At 43.6% G+C, this 21988-nt stretch overlaps 2 protein-coding genes across 4 annotated transcripts; both read left to right on the forward strand.

The window, feature by feature from the left end:
• The first annotated feature begins 108 nt into the window (after window positions 1–108).
• Window positions 109–5255, forward strand: fkbp9 (FKBP prolyl isomerase 9). The gene is made up of 9 exons (XM_088404865.1): window positions 109–444; window positions 841–986; window positions 1179–1368; window positions 1622–1767; window positions 1844–2033; window positions 2408–2743; window positions 2829–2974; window positions 3826–3989; window positions 4067–5255. Exons 1-9 carry the CDS (start codon window positions 242–244, stop codon window positions 4244–4246), a joined length of 1701 nt encoding a protein of 566 aa, XP_088260991.1. The 5' UTR covers window positions 109–241; the 3' UTR covers window positions 4247–5255.
• A 1200-nt stretch (window positions 5256–6455) lies between these two features.
• LOC148406078 (uncharacterized) lies at window positions 6456–21385 on the forward strand. 3 transcript variants are annotated; one of them, XM_088404911.1, is made up of 34 exons: window positions 6460–6676; window positions 8005–8073; window positions 8167–8191; window positions 8275–8292; window positions 8469–8528; window positions 8745–8884; window positions 8958–9029; window positions 9109–9166; window positions 9241–9288; window positions 9586–9678; window positions 9767–9801; window positions 10963–11031; window positions 11130–11223; window positions 11327–11380; window positions 11460–11611; window positions 11923–12042; window positions 12114–12171; window positions 12240–12284; window positions 12385–12590; window positions 12673–12774; window positions 12835–12883; window positions 13515–13592; window positions 13815–15008; window positions 15085–15206; window positions 15286–15396; window positions 15481–15538; window positions 15632–15739; window positions 16011–17168; window positions 17235–17297; window positions 17381–17514; window positions 17595–17729; window positions 17793–17850; window positions 17938–17994; window positions 18059–21385. In XM_088404911.1, exons 1-34 carry the CDS (start codon window positions 6614–6616, stop codon window positions 21181–21183), a joined length of 8031 nt encoding a protein of 2676 aa, XP_088261037.1. In that variant the 5' UTR covers window positions 6460–6613; the 3' UTR covers window positions 21184–21385. The 3 variants fall into 3 exon arrangements, with proteins under 3 accessions (XP_088261039.1, XP_088261037.1, XP_088261038.1); XM_088404912.1 differs by having other exon boundaries at window positions 9241–9255; XM_088404913.1 differs by lacking the exons at window positions 17793–17850; window positions 17938–17994; window positions 18059–21385 and having other exon boundaries at window positions 6456–6676; window positions 17377–17514.
• Window positions 21386–21988: the final 603 nt, after the last annotated feature.

Below are 21988 nucleotides of genomic sequence, written 5' to 3' on the forward strand. Positions count from 1 at the left end.
ACGCACAACAGAAAGCCGCTAAAATTACTAATGTGAACGTTTATTTTTGACGCTGAGCCGGAAGTTGTGATTATGACGTTGACTTTGACTATAGGTCCTAAACGAACCTGGACCGGGAAGGCAGAACTTTGGCGTAGACTGCAGGGAAACCACCCGGAGAAGGAAGGAAGGAAGGAAGATAAGAAGGACAGAATAAGGAAGTTTGACCATCTCCTCAAATTTGCTCTACACGCACAACAAAATGCTGCGAGGCGTTCACGGGTTCGGATGTCTGGCGGTTTTGGTGGCGCTGGCCGCCTGCAGCGCACCCTTGGTTCCGTTAGACGACATCGTGATCGAGAAGACGTTCGTGCCCGAAAAGTGCGGGCGCGCTGTCAAAGTGGGTGACTACGTCCGGTACCATTACAACGGCATGTTCCCGGACGGAAAGAAGTTCGACTCCAGGTGAGCTTCACGCGCAGTTGGTTCAACGTGAGAACTTCTGCTGGCTTGTGGGTTGGTACCGAGAGCCACGCAGGCAACATGTCCGAGCCTTGCAGAGGGCACACATGCTCAATTCGAATCCTACAGAACCCAACTACTACTTGAAAGTAAAATAAATACATAATGTGAACAATTCCATTGACCCTGTTGAATGAAACGAATTGCACTTAGTGATCTCAATTTGGTTTGCCCAATGTGAACACAAAGTGGTTCCGTTCATTTTCAGTTCATCTTAATTCCGTTTATTGACTGAGTTTTCACAATAACTGTAGTCCTGAGCTCTGATCTGAATTTTTTTTGTTTGTGGTATCCACACATACAGTAAATGATGATTTTTTTTTTGTTTGTTTGTTCCAGTTATGACCGCGGCAGCACCTACAACGTTTTTGTGGGTAAGGGGCAGCTGATCCAGGGCATGGACAAAGCTCTGGTGGGCATGTGTGTCAATGAGAGGCGGCTGGTCAAAATCCCACCACAACTCGCCTATGGCAAGGAGGGATACGGTGCGTTCAATACAGATGGGCATTTTTTCAAATCGGGGTTAAAGGATCATGATATTTTTCCACAGTTAAATATATGCATATAAAATATATTTGGCGATTTAATTTCTTTTTATGGTACCGATATTTCTGACGCGGAAGTGAAACGTCTCGTTTACTGAAGCCGCGCCTTCTGCCGTGTGCTTTTATGTTCAGGTGACATCATTCCGGCAGACGCTGTCCTTCATTTTGATGTGCTGCTGCTGGACGTGTGGAACCCCGAGGACGGAGTCCAGATCAACACCTACCACACCCCCGCCGTGTGCTCCCGCAAGGTGGAGGTGTCCGACTATGTGCGCTACCACTATAATGGAACGCTGCTGGACGGGACGCTTTTTGACTCCAGGTACATGTCTAAATGCATCGAAAGACAATTATGACCAGTCAAGGCAAAAAAAAACAAAAAAAAAAACAAGGTCAGCAGGTTTCTCACTTTTATTGTACACCCTCAACTGGTTGCCAGCCAGTCACGGGCAATGTAATTCTAAAAATGATAAACTACAAAAAAAAACAAAAATATATTGTTATCGTTGTTGTTGTTATATAATTCTGAATGAAGTCAGGATTTAACTTTTTTGTTGACGAAACGGTCCCGCCAGCCACACCCGGATGCGGACGTACGACACTTACGTGGGAATCGGCTGGTTGATCGCCGGTATGGATCAGGGCCTGCTGGGGATGTGCGTTGGCGAGAGGCGCATCATCACCATGCCGCCATCGCTCGGATACGGCGAGAACGGAGACGGTGAGCGCCGCGACAAACCAAATCCAAAAAAAAAAACGTATTCGGTCGAACTAACATCCAAGATGCTGGCCTTCAGGTAGCGACATCCCGGGTCAGGCGTCCCTGGTGTTCGACGTGGTCCTGCTGGATCTGCACAACCCCAGCGACGGCATCTCCATCACCAACCAGCAGGTGCCCGATCCGTGTCCTCGCAAGACGGTGGAGGGAGACTTTGTGCGCTACCACTACAACGGAAGCCTCCTCGACGGCACATTCTTCGACTCCAGGTGAGTGAAGCCGAGAGCGTGCATTTCCCCTAACAGCCTCTAGAGAGCAGCATTGCTCTAATGTAGTAAACTCAAGCTTGTTGGTTTCAAAATGATTGTTTTGTCCAAAAATGATGAAATTAGCACTTCCTATAGGTTTCCCAACACTCCGAGTCACTGTTAGCAAAGTAGTTTTTTATTATTTTATTATTAATATTTGTTTAATATTTCGAGGGGCTGAAAGTAAAAATACTTTCATATTTGATGATGCCCAAGTTGGGGAATAATAAGGCCAATATGAATGTGTTCATACTGGTTGAAATGGGGAGGTGAATCGTGTTGAAACAAGGGACCACTGCATTATTTGAATCCATTTTCCTGTCCTCCTCTCGCAGCTACTCTCGGAACCACACATACGACACCTACGTGGGACGCGGCTACGTGATCGCCGGCATGGACGAGGGACTGATCGGCGTGTGCATGGGCGAGCGGCGCACCATCACTATCCCGCCGCACCTGGCGTACGGCGAGGAAGGCACCGGCTCCAAGATCCCCGGCTCGGCCGTGCTGGTTTTCGACGTGCTCATCGTCGACTTCCACAACCCGTCGGACCGCGCCGTGGTAACGGTCACCAGCAAGCCGGATACTTGCGACAAGCTGACCAAGAAGGGCGACTTTGTCAAGTATCACTACAATGCCACACTCATGGACGGGAGCTCCATCGATTCCACGTGAGTGATTCTGGTGGGATGGAATATGTGCATAAATTCTTCCTCACCTCTCACCTTTTGTGTCTCTCGCCGTCTGCGATGTCAGATACAACTATGGGAAAACGTACAACATCGTACTGGGCGCCAACCAGGTGGTCCCGGGGATGGAGGAGGGGCTTTTGGGGATGTGCGTAGGAGAACAGAGGCACATCGTTGTTCCCCCGCACCTGGGATATGGAGAAGAAGGAGTTAGTAAGTTACACAGAAAGTAGCTGTTTTGTCTTTCGCTCAAGGGAAATAATGCGTGGCTGGAGGCCTTGACAATCCATCTGGTGGGTGGGGAGCCATCAAAATTGTGTTTGTCGAGACATATAAACAGTCAGAGGCTAAAACTGAGCGAAGTGTAAAGTCGTCCCTCCCTGAGGCTAAGCTATCCCAAGTTTCAACTTGAAACTCATCCCGGTCCAAAGCAGAATCTAAGCTCAGTGTAAACGTGATTGATCGGATCGTCCCCAAAAAAGGCTAAAGCTAAGCTTAAACATAAACTCATCTCTACCTCAGGCTAAAACTAAAATAAGTTTAAATGTGCTCGATCGGAACATTCCTAAAAGACGCTGGAGCTAAGCTAAGTAGAATCTCATACCTAACAGATGCCGAAGCTGAGCTACCTGTAAATTCATCCCTAACAGAGGCTAAAGCTAAGCTTCATATAAAATCATCTGTAATTAACACTAAACCAAAGCTAAGTGTAAATTTGCTCGATCGGAACATCTCTAGCAGAGGCTAAAGCTAGGCTAAGTGTGAACTCGTCCCTAACAGACGCTGATGCTAAACTAAGTGTAAACTCATCCCTAAAAGACGCTAAAGCCAAGCTAAACGTAAACTCCTCCATAATGGATTCTAAAGCTATACTAAGTGTAAATCAGAACTTCCCTAACAGAGGCTAAACCCAAGCTAAGTATAAATTCCTCCAATAACAAAGGCTAAGGCTAAGCTAATTGCAAACTTACTAAATCTGAATCTTAGCAGAGGCTACAGCTAAGCTAAGTGTAAACTCATCCCGAAAGAGGCTAAAGCTAAACCGAATGTAAACGTGCGTGCAGTTGACGAGGTTCCGGGCAGTGCGGTTCTGGTGTTCGACGTGGAGCTGATGGAAATGGAGGACGGACTCCCCGAAGGCTACATGTTCATCTGGAACGAGGAGGTGAGCGGGGATCTCTTCACCGAGATGGACCAGGACAAGAACAAGCAAGTGGATCCGTCCGAGGTACGTAGCCCAAAGGCGGCCATTTTGTTTTTGAAGCGGCCATTTCGCATTTGCTGATTGAACTATTTGTGTTGCAGTTCAGCGAATACATCCTGCAACAGGTGAGCGAAGGCAGAGGTCGCCTGGCGCCCGGTTTCGACCCGCAGCGAATCATCGACAACATGTTCAACAACCAGGACCGCGACAGCGACGGAAAAATCACCGCCGCGGAATTCAGGCTCAAAGCCGATGAAGCCGCGTCGCATGATGAGCTATGATGGCACTTTGTGAGGGCGAGGAGATGGTAGGGAAAGCAAAGGGTTTCAGGGAGGGTAGTTTTTTTTTTATGTTTTATGTTTTTTTTAAAAGACCAGCAGGATGTTCAAATAAGAATTCATATCAGGTGGGAATACTTTCTCTATGGCAAGCATTTGGAGGTTATACAACATTTATGAAAAGAACATTTTCCAACTGAAAAAAACAAGTTTACATTGAGTTTTTAGCTATAATTTTTTTAAAGTGTTACTGTGTGTGTGAGGCAAATAAGCCTCTTTCACTATTAGCAACGACAAAGAATAAGATTTTAGTTGGAAAGAGCGGCAACATCACTCCATTCATATTTTGGTTTTATCGAACCGCCATGAAAGTCTGGACTCGACGTTTTCTATGTTTGTATCTTGTCAGTTTTTATTGTCTGTGTGTGTGCTGTGTATGAATGACAATAGAAAAGTGTTAACGGGGCCCCGTTCTCTGCATTTCGGGGTCCCGCCCTGCCACATGAGGGCCCCTTGAATCAATCATGCCAAAATGTTGCAATGATGAGTGACTTGTGTGTTTTGTGTGAGTTTTGCTGTTGTTTTTTTGTTCATCTATAGTTCAACAACAAAGTCATATTATTATTAGAATAATTATAAATGGGGTGTCAAAAATGGCCTTTTTGAAAGAAGAAACTTATGTTATGAGGGCTACTTTTTAAACCTAAACATTCTGAAAAGACTAACGAAAAGGTCAAAATGGTGGTCAAACGTGGACTGAGTGCACCAGGGGTTCCCCAAACGTGGAGCCCCAAATTGTTGTCAAATTTGTGTCGTGCGCACCAGGGCTCCCCCTAGAGCCATGGAGTGCAAATTACTTTTACGCCACCATCTGTATGTATTGTGTTGTGTGCACCAGAGCTCTCCCTGGTCTTGGACAATAAATTACTTTTACGCCAGCTTTTGTATGGTGCACAAAGAACAGCGTAAAAAAAGATTTATTGGAAAAAAATAAAGTATCAGTGAGACTAAATGGATCTTTTTTGTACTTTGTTCTTTGATATTTATTTAAAACTCCAGTTTAATTAGTAACTTTTACCACCTAAAAAATTGAGTACATTTTTTATAGTTAGACTTTTTTTTTAAACTTTTAATCAGTATCACTTTGTTTAAATTTGAGCCTGATTCGGCTGTTTTGTTGTGGAACATAATGTCTCATTCCTCTTTCAAGGGCGGTCAGGTTCTTGCCCTTGATTTTTAGCAGTGCTTGAGAAACTGTCTTTTGTCTTTTATCTTCACAACACTGCATAAGACACATTCATAACAGGCTAATAATGAACAAACTTATTATTTATAAGCGATGGGTCCATGTCAGGTTCACCTGTTTGACATTTTTAGATCATTTTTCTTAATCATTCATTTTGCTAATTTATCAACCCTCAGCAGCTGTCATCATGCATCAGTCGTGAGTCTGATAAGGTTCTTCTGGGGCTCAATGTCCGTCCAAAGCCGTCTCCACTCAACACTTCTTCACTGGACGCAACCTCTACTACGTTTTACAAAATGTACAATTTCCCATTGCAAACAGCTTCAATGAATTTGAGCAAATGCATAATAAATATGTAATTATTCCCACATTATTGCATGAATGTTTTCACGTTTTAACACGTCTCACTTTTTGACATAAGCTAGCACGTAGTAACTAATATAATAAATATCATTGTAAAAAGTGATAGATTTCATGTAATCGTGTGCTATGGAATGTTTTGTATCTAAAGGTTTATCATTCATTCATATTACAGTATATAAGTTGTTATTTATCAATTACAACTTTGAATTATAGTTGACATTTTTTGACTTTTTATTTCATTTATTTCGACTCACATTACACGAGTCACATGTTATGTATTCTTTTTAAAATTTAAATATTCCAGTTTTTTGTTACAAAACTGTTATACAACACGATTATTTGTCTTTGAACTTCGAAGGGCTTTATAGAATTCGTTTATTAATTTGTGCTGTTTTATGTTCTTAGTGTACAATAAGTCGTCACTGAATAATTTAACCAGTAAAATAACAGGAAATGTGCCCACGCCCCGCCCTTAAAATATTTTCTAGCCAGTCAGGGGTCAGTACGAAACCCCTGGGGAACAGGGGGCGCGGCACAGGTTGCTCGCTCTATATTAACCGCACACGTGAATCCATACAATCAAATGTTTGCGTTTTTCACAGCAGTGGCTTATGTCTGTCGATAATATTTGACCCAAACAACTTCGCAGTTTTTTTTTCTCAACTTTCCCCCCTTTAGATACTTGAGGCGAATCAAGAACGTAAAGTTTTGGCTGTTTTAACTCAGTAAAACCGTTAAGTTTGAACTTATTTTTTTCTCCAATGGCCTTGTTTTTCGAAAGATCCTTCGGAGTCAACAAATGGAGCGACGGTTTGGCTTGTCTGGTAAGTGGCAGCATAATCACTATTAACACTCATCAAAGATTTTGGTATTTTAATGGTGGATGTAGCTCACGGTAATATTAATTCGGGAGAATTTGTGTTTTCTAACCGGAAGTTGAAAACCACGAACCAGCCACCATTTTGCCTGTTTTTTTTTTTTTTTTTTAATTACAAGGTGGTCGTGATGAATGTTTTTTTTTTTTTTTCCCCTCTTGCTATGTTTTTAACATAACTTTTGGTTCCTGTGTATTTTTTTTAATTTTCCTTTTTACCTTATTTCCCCTTACGTTGACCAATCGGCTCTCTCCAAGACTTATCCAGGTGTGCCCTGTTGTCTCATTAGTTTATTTGACCTTTTTCCAATGTCTCTTTTCCCGGTGGTGCATTTTTTTTTTTAAATCACTGATATTTGGCCTTCCTCTTAAGGCATCAGTCTTGTATTTTCAACTTCTTCATTCTATATGTGCCACTCACTGTCCAAAATCAGACACCATAGCACCATGTACTTGAAAAGAAATTGTACAACCACATACTTAGATTGGGGGATTTTCCTTCCTGTTCCTCCATTTTTTTCAGTTAATTTATTATGTGTTCTATACAAAAAATATATAAATGCATTTATTTAAGTTGTTTGGAAAGGTTTGCAAGTGACCATAGCCCGCTTATATTTTGTGCTTGTTATGCTACTTGTAATTACCAGATGACTGCTTGATATTCGTTTTAAAATGGCTGTATGCCAGAAAAAAATGAATTCACAGCTGTAGAGAGACATCTGTCTCCTCCTACGTTCCTATGTTTATCCTGCCTTGGGCCGGACTCATGCTGAGTGGGGTGGGTGGGTGGGTGGAAGAAGTAGAAGAATAACTCACACAAACCGAGCGTGAATTTTTATCAAAATCTGACTCTGATGATATGGAAAACCTCCCGCTTTTGTCTTAACATTCGCTCCGGGTCGCGACGACCCCGAGCCTCGGCCGGGTCCTGCAAACCCGCGCCAAAAAGCGCAGACAACTTCTCCCACCGATCCTGCTAAATCCTTAAGATAAATGTTATTAGTCCGGTGGACGTGACCGATGAGGCCAAAATAATGTTGGCCGAGTCATACTGTGAAGTTACGAAACCCCAGATGGAGTCTGTGAGGTTAACGCAAGCTTGCACGAGTATATAAGAATATACATAACAATATGGGATTAACATTTTATGAATGTAGTGTTTCAGGCCTGTTCTATTAATATGCAGACTTGAACAATCGGAACATTTTGATGACATAGTTCTAGTCCTACATGAGATGAATGGATTTGAAGTAAAAACGTTTTCTTTTTTGGTTGCAGGTGTGTCTAAACAAACATGCAACATTTGCAGACTTCAAGCAGCACATACAGAGCAAAGAACATCGAAAGGTCTGCATTTACATTCGTCAGTTTGATCTTCGAATTGGAAGAGCTCTCAATCTTGACTGCCCCCCCCCTTTCTTTTCTTTTTAATTATTGCAGAAAATGACTCAAGTATTTGACACAGGTAGAGTATAACTTGTGGTATTATGGGTCATCTTCATTCATATTCAAGCTACTGTTCTCACCATTTCTTTTTTCTTTTGACAGATTACTATCCAATTCCTGGTAAGCGATTTTCTTCTCCTTGGCCAACAAATGAGTGGTAATTGATAACTATGGGTAATTAAGTACTAAAGTAATAACCATGTACTTAACATTCACTTATACCTCATCTTTCACTCCCATGTTTTCTCAACAGCAATCGGTACCTTACCTCATCATCTTTCTTGTTTTCTCCACAGGCAAGATCCCCCAAATCATCGTGATGGACAGAAGGATCCAAATGCCGCAACATTTTTTAGGTTTGGAAACAAAAAAAACAAAAAACAAAACTTGACATTATAATCCCCACGTGGACATTGCTACTAAAATAACCTCTGACTTGTGTGATGGTAAAATTTGAAATCAAATTCGTCCAAATTTAGCCCAGCTGAAATATCCAGGTCACTTAGCAATTGTATACTACAATGATCCGCTTGCATTATAAAAGCTTAGCTTCAGCTAAAACTTCTCCCTAGGCTTGCAGATGCTGACTGTCTGCATCAGTCGGGGAAAAGATCAAGTTTTTTACCTGTGCCACATCTGCAAGGAACTTGTGCTGGACCCCTGGGTATTGGAGCACATTTGCTCCAGCTCCCATGAAGTCAACTACTACTACGTAAGTCCAACTAACGTTCGCGTTAGCTGGCGTTTTGTGCTCAAACCGGTCTCTCGTGCGCACGCGTCTTTAGAGCTTTTCAGATGAAAAAACGATCATGCCGAGAAGCAGGTTTTTCAACGCCAATGGGGTTGGACCACTTCAGGTTGGTATTTCATGAGTTTTCCCACAGTGATGTTTTCCCTAACTGATACTATTTTTTTTTTCTTCCATCTTGTTTTTAGATATTAAGTTTGCCGCCCGGACTTCTTACCAACTATAAATGCTTTAGCTACTGCCAAGGTACGCAATTCCTCGCCGGTCAAATGCAATTGGTCTTCGATCTCGTTCTCACGGAATTTGCTTTTTGCCGGCAGTGATGAACTCTCTCAGTGAGTATGAAAAGCTTCCCTCGCTGCTTCAAGGTAGAGTTGACTTGAAACAGAATTCAATGAACTCATTCAGTTTCTGCCTCTTTTAGACCCTCCTCAAACTCGACACAGAAAACTGAAAATACGCATTTCGGTAGCTGCTATTGAATTCCTGGACTCCTAAAACAAGTCTAATAATGTTTTTGGGAGTGATAGAGGGTTGGTAGCTTTAGCTCTAAAGGGATGTGTAATATTTAGACCTTATTGGTGATATCACCAGTAAACATTGTTTTAATTCTACTCAATGCTGCTTTAACGTTTGTCTCGCTGTCCTCAATCTCCACCTGCTAGATTATATGCCTGAGCGTGTGATCGATAAAGAGCTTCACAGAGAGCTTAATAAAGAGAATCAAGACGATCCCCAAAAGATCGTCCCCCCTCCGAGTGAGTAAATGGACAGAAACCTCAAATTTGCATGCATGAATAAATGTTCTATTATGGTGGATGAAAATAATTTTCGTTTCTGTTCTAGATGCTGCGGAGAAGTCATACAAAATACAATGTCAGGTAAAAAAATGCATATATATCTTTTGGAGCTTTTGATTTTCCACTGTGTGGTACTTAGTTTAGCGATTAGGTTGCACCCCTTACTAGCTGGGACAGAAAAGTACTGAAGTTAGCATTCCTAGCTAGAGGTGGGCACTTCGTCGGCACTAAAGGACGCCCATAAAAGGTGAAAAAGCGCATGGGGGAGCGATATGTGCGGCCGCAACCCCTCAAATAACACGTTTGTGAAAGATGAGCGCGTGGAAGTGTGGCACAACATAATATGCAGCAACAGTAAATGGAACGCTCGGGTCCACAGCACTTCCTCAAACGGCTTCCTCTTTCAGAGGAGTCCTCACGTGGCTCCGGGGATGCGAGGCTGTTTCTCAACAGCGCTTTATTATTCCTAACACGACCCGTAACGTGTATGAAATATATGAAACATGCAACTGCCACAAAGTCTAATGGTCTAAAAAGGTGTCAAATGTATAATCACCATATGAATCCACAAATGAGAAATCGATAGATTAATAACTGATTAACATATGCGAATGGCGTGATTGACACGCATGATTAACTTGACTAATTATTACTGATTAACATAACATCGATGAACATTTTATTGATTGGCGTACCGTTGATTAATTGCCCACTGGAATATGATCTTGAATAAGAGATGATTAAAGAAGTGGTTCACGTAGTTCTCCAACACATTCTATGGCGCAAGACGTTTCTGTAAATCTCAAGTCGAGGGGTTCCTGTTGCAAATCACTCTTCAAGTGGCACCTGTCGGCGGTTTGCCTTTGCTTTGAGCTGGCCTTCCCACGGTCAAGTATCAGACTGCGTTCCGTCTCACAGCAGCCGTTTTACAGAAAAGGTTTTGCTCACAACAAACAAATGTATACATTCCCACGGCAAAACATTAACTTATTGCTAGAATGACTATATTTACAGTTAATTGGACAATTTCTCTTTCTTTCGCACATTGCGTGAAATGTACACCACGTGGTAGGAACAGTGCCACCTATGGCACGCAGGAGTACTACATCAGTGTGATTATAAAGATTTGTCTGTCGGCGTAATTGGCCAATGGCCCATCGTCTGTTTGCAGTAGAATTGGGGGCATTGTGGGACTCAAGCTTTGGCCAAAAAGTCCCAACAATTATTTTCTGACATTTTCAGAACTGCAATATCCAGTTTGACTCGATCATGCAATATTATGAGCACGTGCAAAATGAGGAGCACAAAACGGTGCGTTCTATTCTTTACAATGAATCATTGGATAATGTCCTATAGTTTGTGTGTGTGTGTGTGTTTATATATAACGTATCTGTTTTTTGTTACTCCAGATGACAAAGCGCATCTCCAGCCACAGTAACTTTCAGTCGTCACCTGAATCGGAAGAAAAGGAAAACCGCGACCAAAAAGCAGCGGTGGCTGAAAGTGCGCAAAGTTGTCAAAGTTGTTGAGCACAGTGAGCCAGGGAAAACATTTCTTTTTAAGGTGTTTGTCTTTTAACTTTTTGAATGTATGCTTTGCTCTTTAGATATGACATTCGAGCAGGAAATATTGAATCAACTGAACAAGCACCCAGTACCAGGTGATGACTACTTTCAATGTCCAATGTTGTGTATTGGCGATCGTGTGCTAGAACTGTCCCATTGACGTCTCTTTACTAGCTTTGTCCATGATGGCGTCCATGATGGTGTTCTGTCAGAGCTCAGAGGCTGCGTCCAAAGTTGTTTGCATCTGCTGCGCTTGCCAGCACGCTTTTCCATCTTTGATGATGATGAAACACTTCTCCACACACGGTCACCTCCTGCAAACACTGGTCAGCATGTTTATATTTTCCAATTTCTTATGTTCCTCATTAGGCATGGCCGATAACCGGATCGGCGATGTATTGTGAGTTTAGAAGTCACAATTATTCAACCCCCGGGGGATATTTTGGCACCCAACGTGGGCTTATGTTTTTTGATGTGATATCCAAGGAAAATCATACGAAAAACCTCTAGGGATCAAAACATGTCCGCATTCAATTTGCAGTTATGCCGTCCCTTCTAAATGCTTGTGCATGGGAGGTCGAAAGGTACTGTGCGAAGAATACAATTTTAGGCAACTGTATCAATATCTGTATCCTAGTTGCACCTGAATCCCTGGCGACTGCCGTTTGGTTGGAAACAAGTTCCGGGACGGAGATTCTTACAGGCAGAGATGGAGGCGGAAGAGAAGGAAAGAGGGTGGAGTCAGGTGATTATTAAGGTAAAGAGGCCTTTGATTTAAAATAAATAAATAAAAAAGGTGGGATATTAACACCCACTACCATTTTTCAGGTGATGGATTTGCCCAGTTCTGTGTTAAATAGCATCAATCCACCAAGTTACCAAAAAGGTTGGTATCCGAAATGGAGGTAATGTTATCGGCACAGAGTTTGTCTTAAGTCATTATTTTATCCACAGTGATGGACCGACTCACACGCCACTTCTTTGTATTAAAACGCAGCGGTAAACCCCTTTCTTGCTTTTGCACTTGTAAAAACAATGAATTGAGTTGACCATTGAAACGTGAACGCTTTGACAAGCGGTAAATGTCTCATCTCTTCAGTCCCACCGTGCCAAACCTTCAGCCAACTCCATGAAGATAAGACATATCCACTCTTGGGGCGCAATTTCATCGCGTCACACGAATCCCACCTCGCAGCCCGCTCCACGGTGTACGAGTCGTTGCTGTGTCTGCTGTGTAGCAGGCGGTTGACCCCCCAGGAGAGTTACGCACATGCTTTCAGCTGGGAACACGTTGCCATGTTCCTTGTGAGTATTGTCCTCGATTGTCCTGAGTGTTGGAAGTTGGAATCGGAGTTTGTTGATGGTGATGGTGTATTCCCCTCAAAAGGATCGATTCCATCCCGGCTCGCCGACGCTCAACTGTGATATGACGGTTTTACTGGACCTGGCGGTCCAGGCTGCATGTATTCACAGCGTCACGCATATACAGGTAAGTACAAGAAACGAATCGCAACGACAAGTCTGTGACTAACGCTTATCTTCTTCACAGAAAATAAAGTTGAATAAGCCAATCGAGGAACCCTGCGACTACGACAAAGGTAAATGGTTTTCATAATTCAAAAAGTGTTTTTTTTTTTTTTTTTAAAGATGTTTGTGTGTGGGTATTGTTTCTGACAACTTGGTGCAAATTTTCAAAACCTTAAAGAATTAGATTCCTTGTGAGTCTGGAGAACTTCCTGCTCTTTTAGTGGATGGTGTACTCCAAATGTGATATAAACAACATTGTGCGATTCAATAGTGTTAAGTAGGACAGCAGTGTGAGTGGCAAAATAACATTCGCTTGCAAAGCCAATGACCATCTACTGCACTGGATTATAAGGCGCACTATCAGCTTTTGAACAAATTTACTCTTATCTTGTCAGTTTTAATACATTGTCCACTTAGCGTTAAAAGTGAATGAACAATTAACCCATAACATTGGTACTGCCATAATTGAAGCGAAGTGGTTACTCATGATTGGTTGTATGTATAAAAAAGTGTCCGGGTGGTCGTATAAGACTACCCTATCCTAGTCATTCCAAGTGCAAAGCTCTTTAGAGGCTACTTTAACCTAAAACGGATAGGCGCCTTAGAACATAGGTGGTGAGAACCAAGACGAATTTGGCCAAGATGTTAAGAAGTTTGCAGAGATGTGTTATTTACCATGTTACTCATCTGTTTGCTTTCCAGTGAAAATGATCCTGAGTTCAGCAAAGAAGGACAGCAACAATCTGTTTATACCCCATGTTCTATGTCGAGCACCGTTAGGTAAGCCAAACAAAAAAATGTTTCTTCTTAACAGTTTTTTTTTTTTTTATCTCCTTGTGAAAGTAAAAACCCGGTTTTGTTTGAGTAACAACAGAATAATTTGAACTCAAAGATACAATTGCTATTTAAATGTTGCTGGTCAAGATGATTGACATACTGATTGACATATAAATGGACTATTTTTTGATTGTTATAACTAATACAGAGATGTTTAACTTTAAGTCCCCAAAGAAACTAATACGTCATCCAACTCTGGAAGCAAGATGATGTCATCCCCTTCAAAAAATACCAGTGAAAGTCCCACTGACAGTAATGGTACCTCCAACCACCAAAAGACATTGATTGAGACAGGACAACAAAGGACTGGACATGTTTTGACGCCCGCGAATGGGGAAGGTGACCGAAAAAGGCCAAGGGACGGTCAGGACGAAGAGCTTGCCTGTAAAAGACAAAAACAGAACTCCAGACACACTGCACCTTGTGAAGAAAAGCCAAAGATAAAATGTGAGTATTCTGAACAACTGATAACTGCAACCACATCTGGTCCCACCTGCACTAAAACCGCTTCAAAAGCCAGCACCGTTCACGCAACAAAGACACATGTTACTACCGCGGTATCAAGCTCGAAATTCACAGCATCCAAGCCCGCAAGCACTACTGAAAAGCTCAGGACAGTGACGACTACCACCCCAAGTCCAAAGGGAAGCACCCAGTCCACAGCACATACCAACTGTTATGCTCCAGTATCATGCAGAGCGACAACGACGGAAATTCACTCAACTACCAAGTCCACAGCATCCACTTCCTGTATTACCAAAGCCCACAGTGTGACATCGCCCTCAGTCAGTGCTACTGCAACCACAGCAAAATCCACAGCACCCTCTCCCAATTGTTACCAGTTCTGTAAAGCGCCTTCCACTAGTGCAACTTCAAGCACCGACAGAGTCGCATCACTTACTCCGTGCGGCACAAAATCGAGTGAAGCTACAGCGGTGACCCCCCGGGGAACTGCAAGCACCATAAAGTCCACTGCATCTGCTATCAGTTGTGCTGCAACACCTCCAGGATTTGCGAGCGTCACTAAAACCACAGCACCAAATATGATTCATGCGGCAACTACCAGCAGTTGTGCAGCCCCGACCTTCAAGGTTACAGCATCCAATTCCGGCCTGAAACCGTCATCCACCATGTCACCAGCGCAACACAAAGGATCCATGGATGCATCTGAATGCCAGCTTACACAATCTGCTGCATACAGGAGAAACTCTGAGCCCATGTTAAAACAACTGCCTCCTTCTTCGAAAGTGAAGAACACAGAACCTCTGGTGTCTAGGTGCCAATCTTGTGTCGCTAGACAGATCAGCTCAACGGACAATCGATTGCACAGCAGATCTAAGCCAATCATCAGTAAAGTTGGTGAGAACTACTGCTATTCACATAATCTTCATCAGTTGCTCAACGTGATTGATTTTCTCTGAATTTTATTTTTTAGGTCTAAGCTTTATAGTTGTAGTCAACAGCGACGGGAGGAAGCAGTCCTACTGCACTCTGTGCCGCATCAAATTGGAACGCTCCAGTCACCATACGGAAAACATTCACTTGCACAATTATATGGTTTGTGACTAATTCAGAAAAAGCACCCAATATTTAAATCTCGTATGTTCACTGTCTATGGCATTATATCTCCAACCAGAAATGGAGGTTCCCAGAGTTGAACGCTGAGCAGTTGGCAGCCATCAACCTGAAAAGGTTTGCATGTAGCATGACCGAAGTTGAGACGTGTTTGGGACTTTCAACCATCCAGGTGAGTTTGTGTCTTTTAAACCTGTGCTGCTTTTTTTTTTTTTTTTGCTAATTGTTCAAGTTTTTGTCTTGTCTTTGCTGCTAGACATTAGAGGTGACCAATGACGAGTACAATGAACTGGCTAATCTTTCAGAGGCCCGAGGTACACAAGGAACAAAATCAGACACATTTAACTGCAACAAGCATTACAGATGGGTGGATAAAAGCTAAACTAATAGGTGGTGTCTCTCATTAGCTTTACACAGCTTGAAGAATCATTTCCAGGTCTCATCCTGCTCAATGGAGCCTTTAGGACAACAAGTTCCCAGGATCCCCTTACAAGGGGCGTCAAGTCCGGAAGACGGTAATTAAAATCAGTGATATATCACAGTTTAATAATTATATCCTGCCCTAGTGTCTGACCAATAAAAACGGCAGCTTGTCAGCATCGAGGCAAGCAATTTGTGTATTAAAATACCTCTTGCCAGACTATATGGAGCATTCAAGCCCAGCTAGCTAGCTGTTTGGACTCTTTATTCTACGGTATTCTTCACCTTGTACAGTCTCTGAAGTGAGAACTAAGTAATCGCGTACGTGGTCTTCGCGACAATCTTTGATTTCATCTTTTTTTTTAGCATTTGTTACAGAGGCCCGTGCTAGGAGTGCTGCTGCGCTGGAGGCAACCATTCAAAGTACCAATGGATTCAAATGTGTCAGAGGCATTTCTGAGAGGCAGAACATTGATGATCCAGATTTAAAGTTGGCAGAGGAGAATCTGGAGGACTTTGAGCCCTTACCTTCAGCATTTGTAGGCCCAGAACCACAGACTTTTGATTCACAATTAAAGGATCCCGAAAAGACTCTGAAACTCTCTAAGCCCCCGTCATTTGTATTGACGGGACCAGACCGAAAGTTTGGTGAATCTAGTTCAAACAATATGGAGGATAGAAGTTCAAACGACATGGAAGACAATCTCTCTGACTTAGGTGAACCCTCGACATTGGCATCTATAGACCAAAAGCCTCAGATAGACAATCAAGACTTAAATGATTCAGAGAAGCATCTGGAAGGTGATCGACACTTAAAGGATGTGGGGAAGCATTTGAAGGGTGATCAGGACTTGAAGGATGTGGGGAAGCATTTGAAGGGTGATCAGGACTTGAAGGATGTGGAGAAAAATCTGAAGGGTGTTCTAGACTTGAAGGATGCAGAGAAGCATCTGAAAGATGATCAAGACTTGAAGGATGGGAAAAAGAATCTGAAGGGTGATCAAGACTTGAAGAATGTCATGAAGCATCTGGATGGGGATGTCAAAAAGCATCTGGTAAGTGATCAAAACTTGAAGGATGCAGAGAAGCATGTGAAGAGTGATCAAGAGTTGAAGGATGCGGAGAAGCATCTGGATGGTAATCAAGACTATAAGGATGTTGAGAAAGACCTAGAAGGTGAACAACACTTGAAGGATCTTGCGAATCATCTGGAAGATGATCTTCACTTGAAAGATGTTGAGATTCATCTGGAAGATGATAAACACTTGAAAGATGTTGAGAAACATCTGGAAGGCTCCAATAGGTCCTCACCTGTAGGGTCATTATTACCCGACCCCTACATCGCTAATTCAGGTTTAGACAGACCTCTGGAAGGCTCTAATATGTCCTCGGCTTTAACATCGCCAGGAAAAGATCTCCTTCCTGCATCGGTAAATTCAGGACCACAGAATCCAAATCCGTTTGAAAAATGGAAGGATGAGAAATGGTCCAAATCAAGTGTTTCCCAAGCGCCCCTGTTTGCAGGTAGGTTGACTTTACCCAGTGGTTCTGAGAAGACCCATGTGTGTACTGATGCTTCATCTGTTGCAGGAAGTTCAAGTAATGTGAAAATGTTTTTGTGGGTGAAGGGAGTGTCCCACCAACCGATCATAGGTGTGTAGGACGTCTCCCCATTCATCACCCAATTTGCATTTGCACCATGCCAACACCTAATGATTAAATGATTGCCCAGTCAGGTTTAGCATCTGTTTATGAGTGCCGTGGAACTCATGAAAATTCATTCTACCTGTGCGAGAGCTGCAGAGTGAAACTCACCGTCAGTGACATCTGCCTACACATGGGCAGCGTAAAGCATCAGCTTACGTACTTGGTAAGCGAGTGGAGGATTAGGTGATTTGACTGTACCACTTGCTAATTTTTTATTTTTCTAATATAACAATATTCCTGCAGCTAAAAGCATATCCTCACTTTATGGATCCATTTTGGTATGAGGACGACCTAAACGAGGAGCTGAAACTGAATATACTAAATGAGGTTGCACTTAACATCGCAGCACAAGAACATGCCAAAAGGATGGACGCAAAGGTAGCTTTAGCGTAGAACCATAAATCTCTCCTCATGTTAAATGCGTTTTTTTTTTCCCTGAAGGTTTTATACCTCTTTCAAGGCCTGTACGAATATGTTTTGAACGCACCGTTCGAAGAAGGTATTGTTGAACAGCCCTTCTGACCGAGTATAATGTCTGTGGGCGCCTAGTACCTCGTATTAACAGTTAACTTCTTGTTATTCGAAGCACTCAGCAAGCTGCAGAGTTTCACCTGTCAATCTGATGGCCTATCCCATCAAACTGGTAAGTTGATACTTAAAAACATCTTTTATCACCTGTTTTCATTCTGGACTTTTTGTCCCTGCAGCAAGCCAAACATTTGACAAACGTGGACATGACAAGGATTCGAATGCTGATCCCGTTTCTTCCACCTCTTCGGCTAACGCGTCCAACCTTCCGCAAGAGATCCGCGAAGGCTTTCGTATTTCGCCACAGTCGTCCGTTTCTTGTCCTGTCACCAGGACGCCGCCTGCCATTCAAGCAAAAGATGAGGCGATGCGCTCACGTCGCAGCGCGACTCCCGTTTTTCAAGTGAAGAGTGAACCGATGCCCTCAGAGACCATGCCTCCCGTAAGACTTGGTCCCATCGAGAAGGCTAGTTTACAAGAAAATGCTGAACTACTACCCCATGAGCATGGAAGTGCTCAAGCCAGTTCTCGGGAGCAGCCTAGTTTTCATGAAACGGTGAGGCCTCCAGGGTCTGAATCTGGTGCAATCGCTTGTCCCGTTTCTGAGGTGCAGCCTAGTTACCAAGTGAAGGATGAGCTGAAGCTTCCGATATCTGGCTCTGGTACAACTGCCGGTAGCATTTCTGAAGAGCAGCTGCAGCATAGTTTTCAAGTGAAGACTGAGCCAAAGCCTCCAGAGTCTGAATCTCTTACTGGTGGTCTGATTTCTGAAATGCAGCCTAGTTTTCCAGTGAAGGATGAAATAATGCCACAAGGGTCTCAAGCTCTTGAAACTTTTCGTTCCGTTTCTGAAGAGCAGCCTAATAAACAATTAAAGGCTGAACTAATTCCACCGGAGTCCCAATCTCTTGAAAACGTGGGCCCAGTTTCAGAAGAGCCGCTAAATAATACAATGGAGGCTGAAGAAATGCCCCAAGAGTTAAGCTCTCCTGAAAGAGCTAGTCCAGTACTTGCTGAGGCAGCCGGTTTTCAGGTGAAGCCAGAACTAATTCCACAAAAGTATGATTCTCCTAAAATTGACTGTCCAATCCTTGAGGGGCGGCCAGGTTATAAAATGAACACAGAGCCAATAATTGCCAGGTGTACCTCTGCAATAACTAATTCCTCGATGTTGAAAAGGCCACCGATTGCTCAAGTAAAAAAGGAACTTGTTGTTCCGCCTTGGGGCTATACTGTAACTCCTGGTCCAAGCTCAGGAGCGGCATCTAGTTCTCAAGTCAAAGATGAAACTTTGCTCATGGAGCACAGACCTTCTGTGAGTACTGATTGCATCTCCAAAACACAACCAAGTTCTCAGATCAAAGATGACTCGATGTGCTCAGCAGAAAGCATACCCCCTGTAGCTACTATTATACCCATCAAGTCGCCATCTAGTTTTCAGGTAAAAGATAAATTACGCTCCGAAAATGTAGCTGTAGATCTATCAATTCGTCAAGATGAATACCTTCCCACCAGGAAAAGACCAGCTCTTGAGTCTTTGGATGAACTCATCAGGATTTGCACCAAGAAAACCAAACTCTGTGATTCTCGACCGATCAAATGCAGACTCAAATCGGAGGCCAATTTGGCAAAGTCTACTGATGGCAAACCTATGATAACCCCAGGGAATCAGAGCCACTGTGGCCAAGGTCGCTCTGTCATCGAAACCCGACACTCCTGGTCTAAAACCGGCCCTTCCAAAGAAGTGGACAGTATTGCTGCCGCCACCAGCACCCCAGCAGCTCGTTTGACTTTTGTGCAGCCCAGCACCGCAACCGCGATGAGCGCGCCAGACCGTTCATCAAATAGTTCATCGCAGAACTCTGTCATTGTGACGGCTGAGAAGTCGATCAACACGGTTGTCCCCAGCGACCTCCGTTGGCCAGCAGACCACTCTGATCTTGGTCTAACTGTCAGTCATGAGAAGAAAGTCTCCCAAGGCAATGAAAATACTTATAAAAACCAAATGCAAATACCAGTTGTCAAAAATGGTCTACAGTCTAACAGAGACTATAGGCTTAGCGGCACTGGTGCAACAGTCTATTCTTGCGAGGCTCAGTCATCAAACACTTATGAAAACCAAATGCAGATACCAGTTGTCACAAATGGTCCACAGTCAAACGTAGCCTATCTGCTTAGCGTCACTGGTGCAACAGTCGGTTCTAGCGAGGCCCGGTCATCAAATACCGTTTCTTCCGGGCCTGGCAGACAAATTCCTTGTGTCTCAGACGTAGCCTATCGACTTAGCACCATTGGTGCAACAGTCGGTCCTAGCGAGGTCCAGTCATCGAGTACTGATTCTTCCGGGCCTGGCAGACAAATTCCTTGTGTCTCAAACGTAGCCTATCGACTTAGCACCATTGGTGCAACAGTCGGTCCTAGCGAGGTCCAGTCATCGAGTACTGGTTCTTCCGGGCCTGGCAGACAAATTCCTTGTGTCTCAAACGTAGCCTATCGACTTAGCACCATTGGTGCAACAGTCGGTCCTAGCGAGGTCCAGTCATCGAGTACTGGTTCTTCCGGGCCTGGCAGACAAATTCCTTGTGTCTCAAACGTAGCCTATCGACTTAGCACCATTGGTGCAACAGTCGGTCCTAGCGAGGTCCAGTCATCGAGTACTGGTTCTTCCGGGCCTGGCAGACAAATCCCTTGTGTCGCAAACGTAGCCTATGAACTTAGCACCGTTGGTGCAAGAGTCGGTTCTAGTCAGGCTCAGTCATCAAATACCGGTTCTTCGGGGCCTGGCAGACAGATTCCTTGTGTCGCAAACGGTCTAGAGTCAAATGGAGTCTATCGGCTCAGCACCATTGGCGCAACAGTCGGTTCTAGTCAGGCTCAGTCATCAAATACCGGTTCTTCCGGGCTTGGCAGACAAATCCCTAGTGTGTCAAACTTTTATTCGAGGTATGCTCAAGTCATGCCAGTTGTGAGTTACCAGGTGCAAAGTAGCTTACCTCCAGGGAATACAAACGTAGGCCAGTCTTCCTCTGTCCAGTTTGTCTTCCAGCAGGAAGCTAACCCTCACACTGTGCCAGCGGGTAGACATTGCCAAACCATGACGGGTTGGGCGAACCACAACACTCAACAGCGGGTATCGCAGCAGCAGCAGCAGCAACAAATGACATGGGTGCATACGGCTGGAAATGTGACCGATGGAACCTACATATATTCAGTTCCTCTAACTACTGATGCCTACTATGGGAGTCCCATCCAGCTAGTTCCCATTAACGCACTGACACTGGCACAGATTTCACAAAGTAAATAATTGTTTGTACGCCAAGGCATTACTCAATTTGGCAGTTTTTATGTTCTACCACTTTTTGTACTTTTGTATTTTAATGTTATTTTAGATGTGTACATTTTGGCAGCCACATTGTAGCTCCCCTGTTGAGTTTGTCCAGAATAAAGTTTTGTCTTTTTGGAATGGGAGCCAAATAAATACAAATGCCAAATTGATGCCAGATGAATCTCTTGTCAGCGTGCTTTAATACCAGTTATATAGTGAAGGAATCTAGAAAAAGCTTCTTGCCTTAAACTAGTTCCTAGCGTGTTCGTTTTTGTTGAAAGATCGCCCATACCGCAACATAGTGAAATAATTGATTTAATCCAGACAGAGTGGGAAAGTACACGAGTCCTCGGGCCAGTCCTGCCACAGGTCGGAGCAGAAAATGGCAACCTTTCACCTTCAACATTCAGTTCTTATACCCTTTTGGGACATGTAGTCCCAGTGTGGAATGCAAATGTGTGTGTGTGTGCGTGCGCGTGCGTGCGTGCCTGTCGGTGTGTGCGCGTGCACGCCTGTCGATGTGTGCGTGCGTGGGGGTCTGTTTGCGTGGGGATGGTGTCTTCAAAAGTCTTTGTTCTGCCGGCCGTTCTTTGAAGCGGGAGGAAGTCTGAGCACCATAAAACCCTGACTGATATCTTCTCTTGAAGGCCACACCTAGCCTTTTGTTCCTGGTTTAATGTTGGTCGGGGGATGCCATCTGTTCCTTTTGGAGGTGCCGACTTGTCCCCACTTCCCCTGGGCCAGGACCATATCTGCTTTATACTGACATTACATCGTCTCAATC

Source organism: Hippichthys cyanospilos, chromosome 21, assembly GCF_059441005.1.
Source record: "Hippichthys cyanospilos isolate Australia breed blue-spotted pipefish chromosome 21, RoL_Hcya_1.0, whole genome shotgun sequence".
Taxonomy (NCBI): Eukaryota; Metazoa; Chordata; class Actinopteri; order Syngnathiformes; family Syngnathidae; genus Hippichthys; species Hippichthys cyanospilos.

What these genes read in the sequence shown, in the direction of transcription:
- fkbp9 (XM_088404865.1), top strand. Translation starts at nt 242, where the DNA reads ATGCTGCGAGGCGTTCACGGGTTCGGATGTCTGGCGGTTTTGGTGGCG. An exon ending in CTATGGCAAGGAGGGATACG is followed by an intron (nt 987 to 1,178) that starts GTGCGTTCAATA and finishes TTTTATGTTCAG; the next exon opens with GTGACATCATTCCGGCAGAC. An exon ending in ATACGGCGAGAACGGAGACG is followed by an intron (nt 1,768 to 1,843) that starts GTGAGCGCCGCG and finishes GCTGGCCTTCAG; the next exon opens with GTAGCGACATCCCGGGTCAG.
- LOC148406078 (XM_088404911.1), top strand. Translation starts at nt 6,614, where the DNA reads ATGGCCTTGTTTTTCGAAAGATCCTTCGGAGTCAACAAATGGAGCGAC. An exon ending in GAACAAGCACCCAGTACCAG is followed by an intron (nt 11,381 to 11,459) that starts GTGATGACTACT and finishes TCTCTTTACTAG; the next exon opens with CTTTGTCCATGATGGCGTCC. An exon ending in TCCACCAAGTTACCAAAAAG is followed by an intron (nt 12,172 to 12,239) that starts GTTGGTATCCGA and finishes TTTTATCCACAG; the next exon opens with TGATGGACCGACTCACACGC.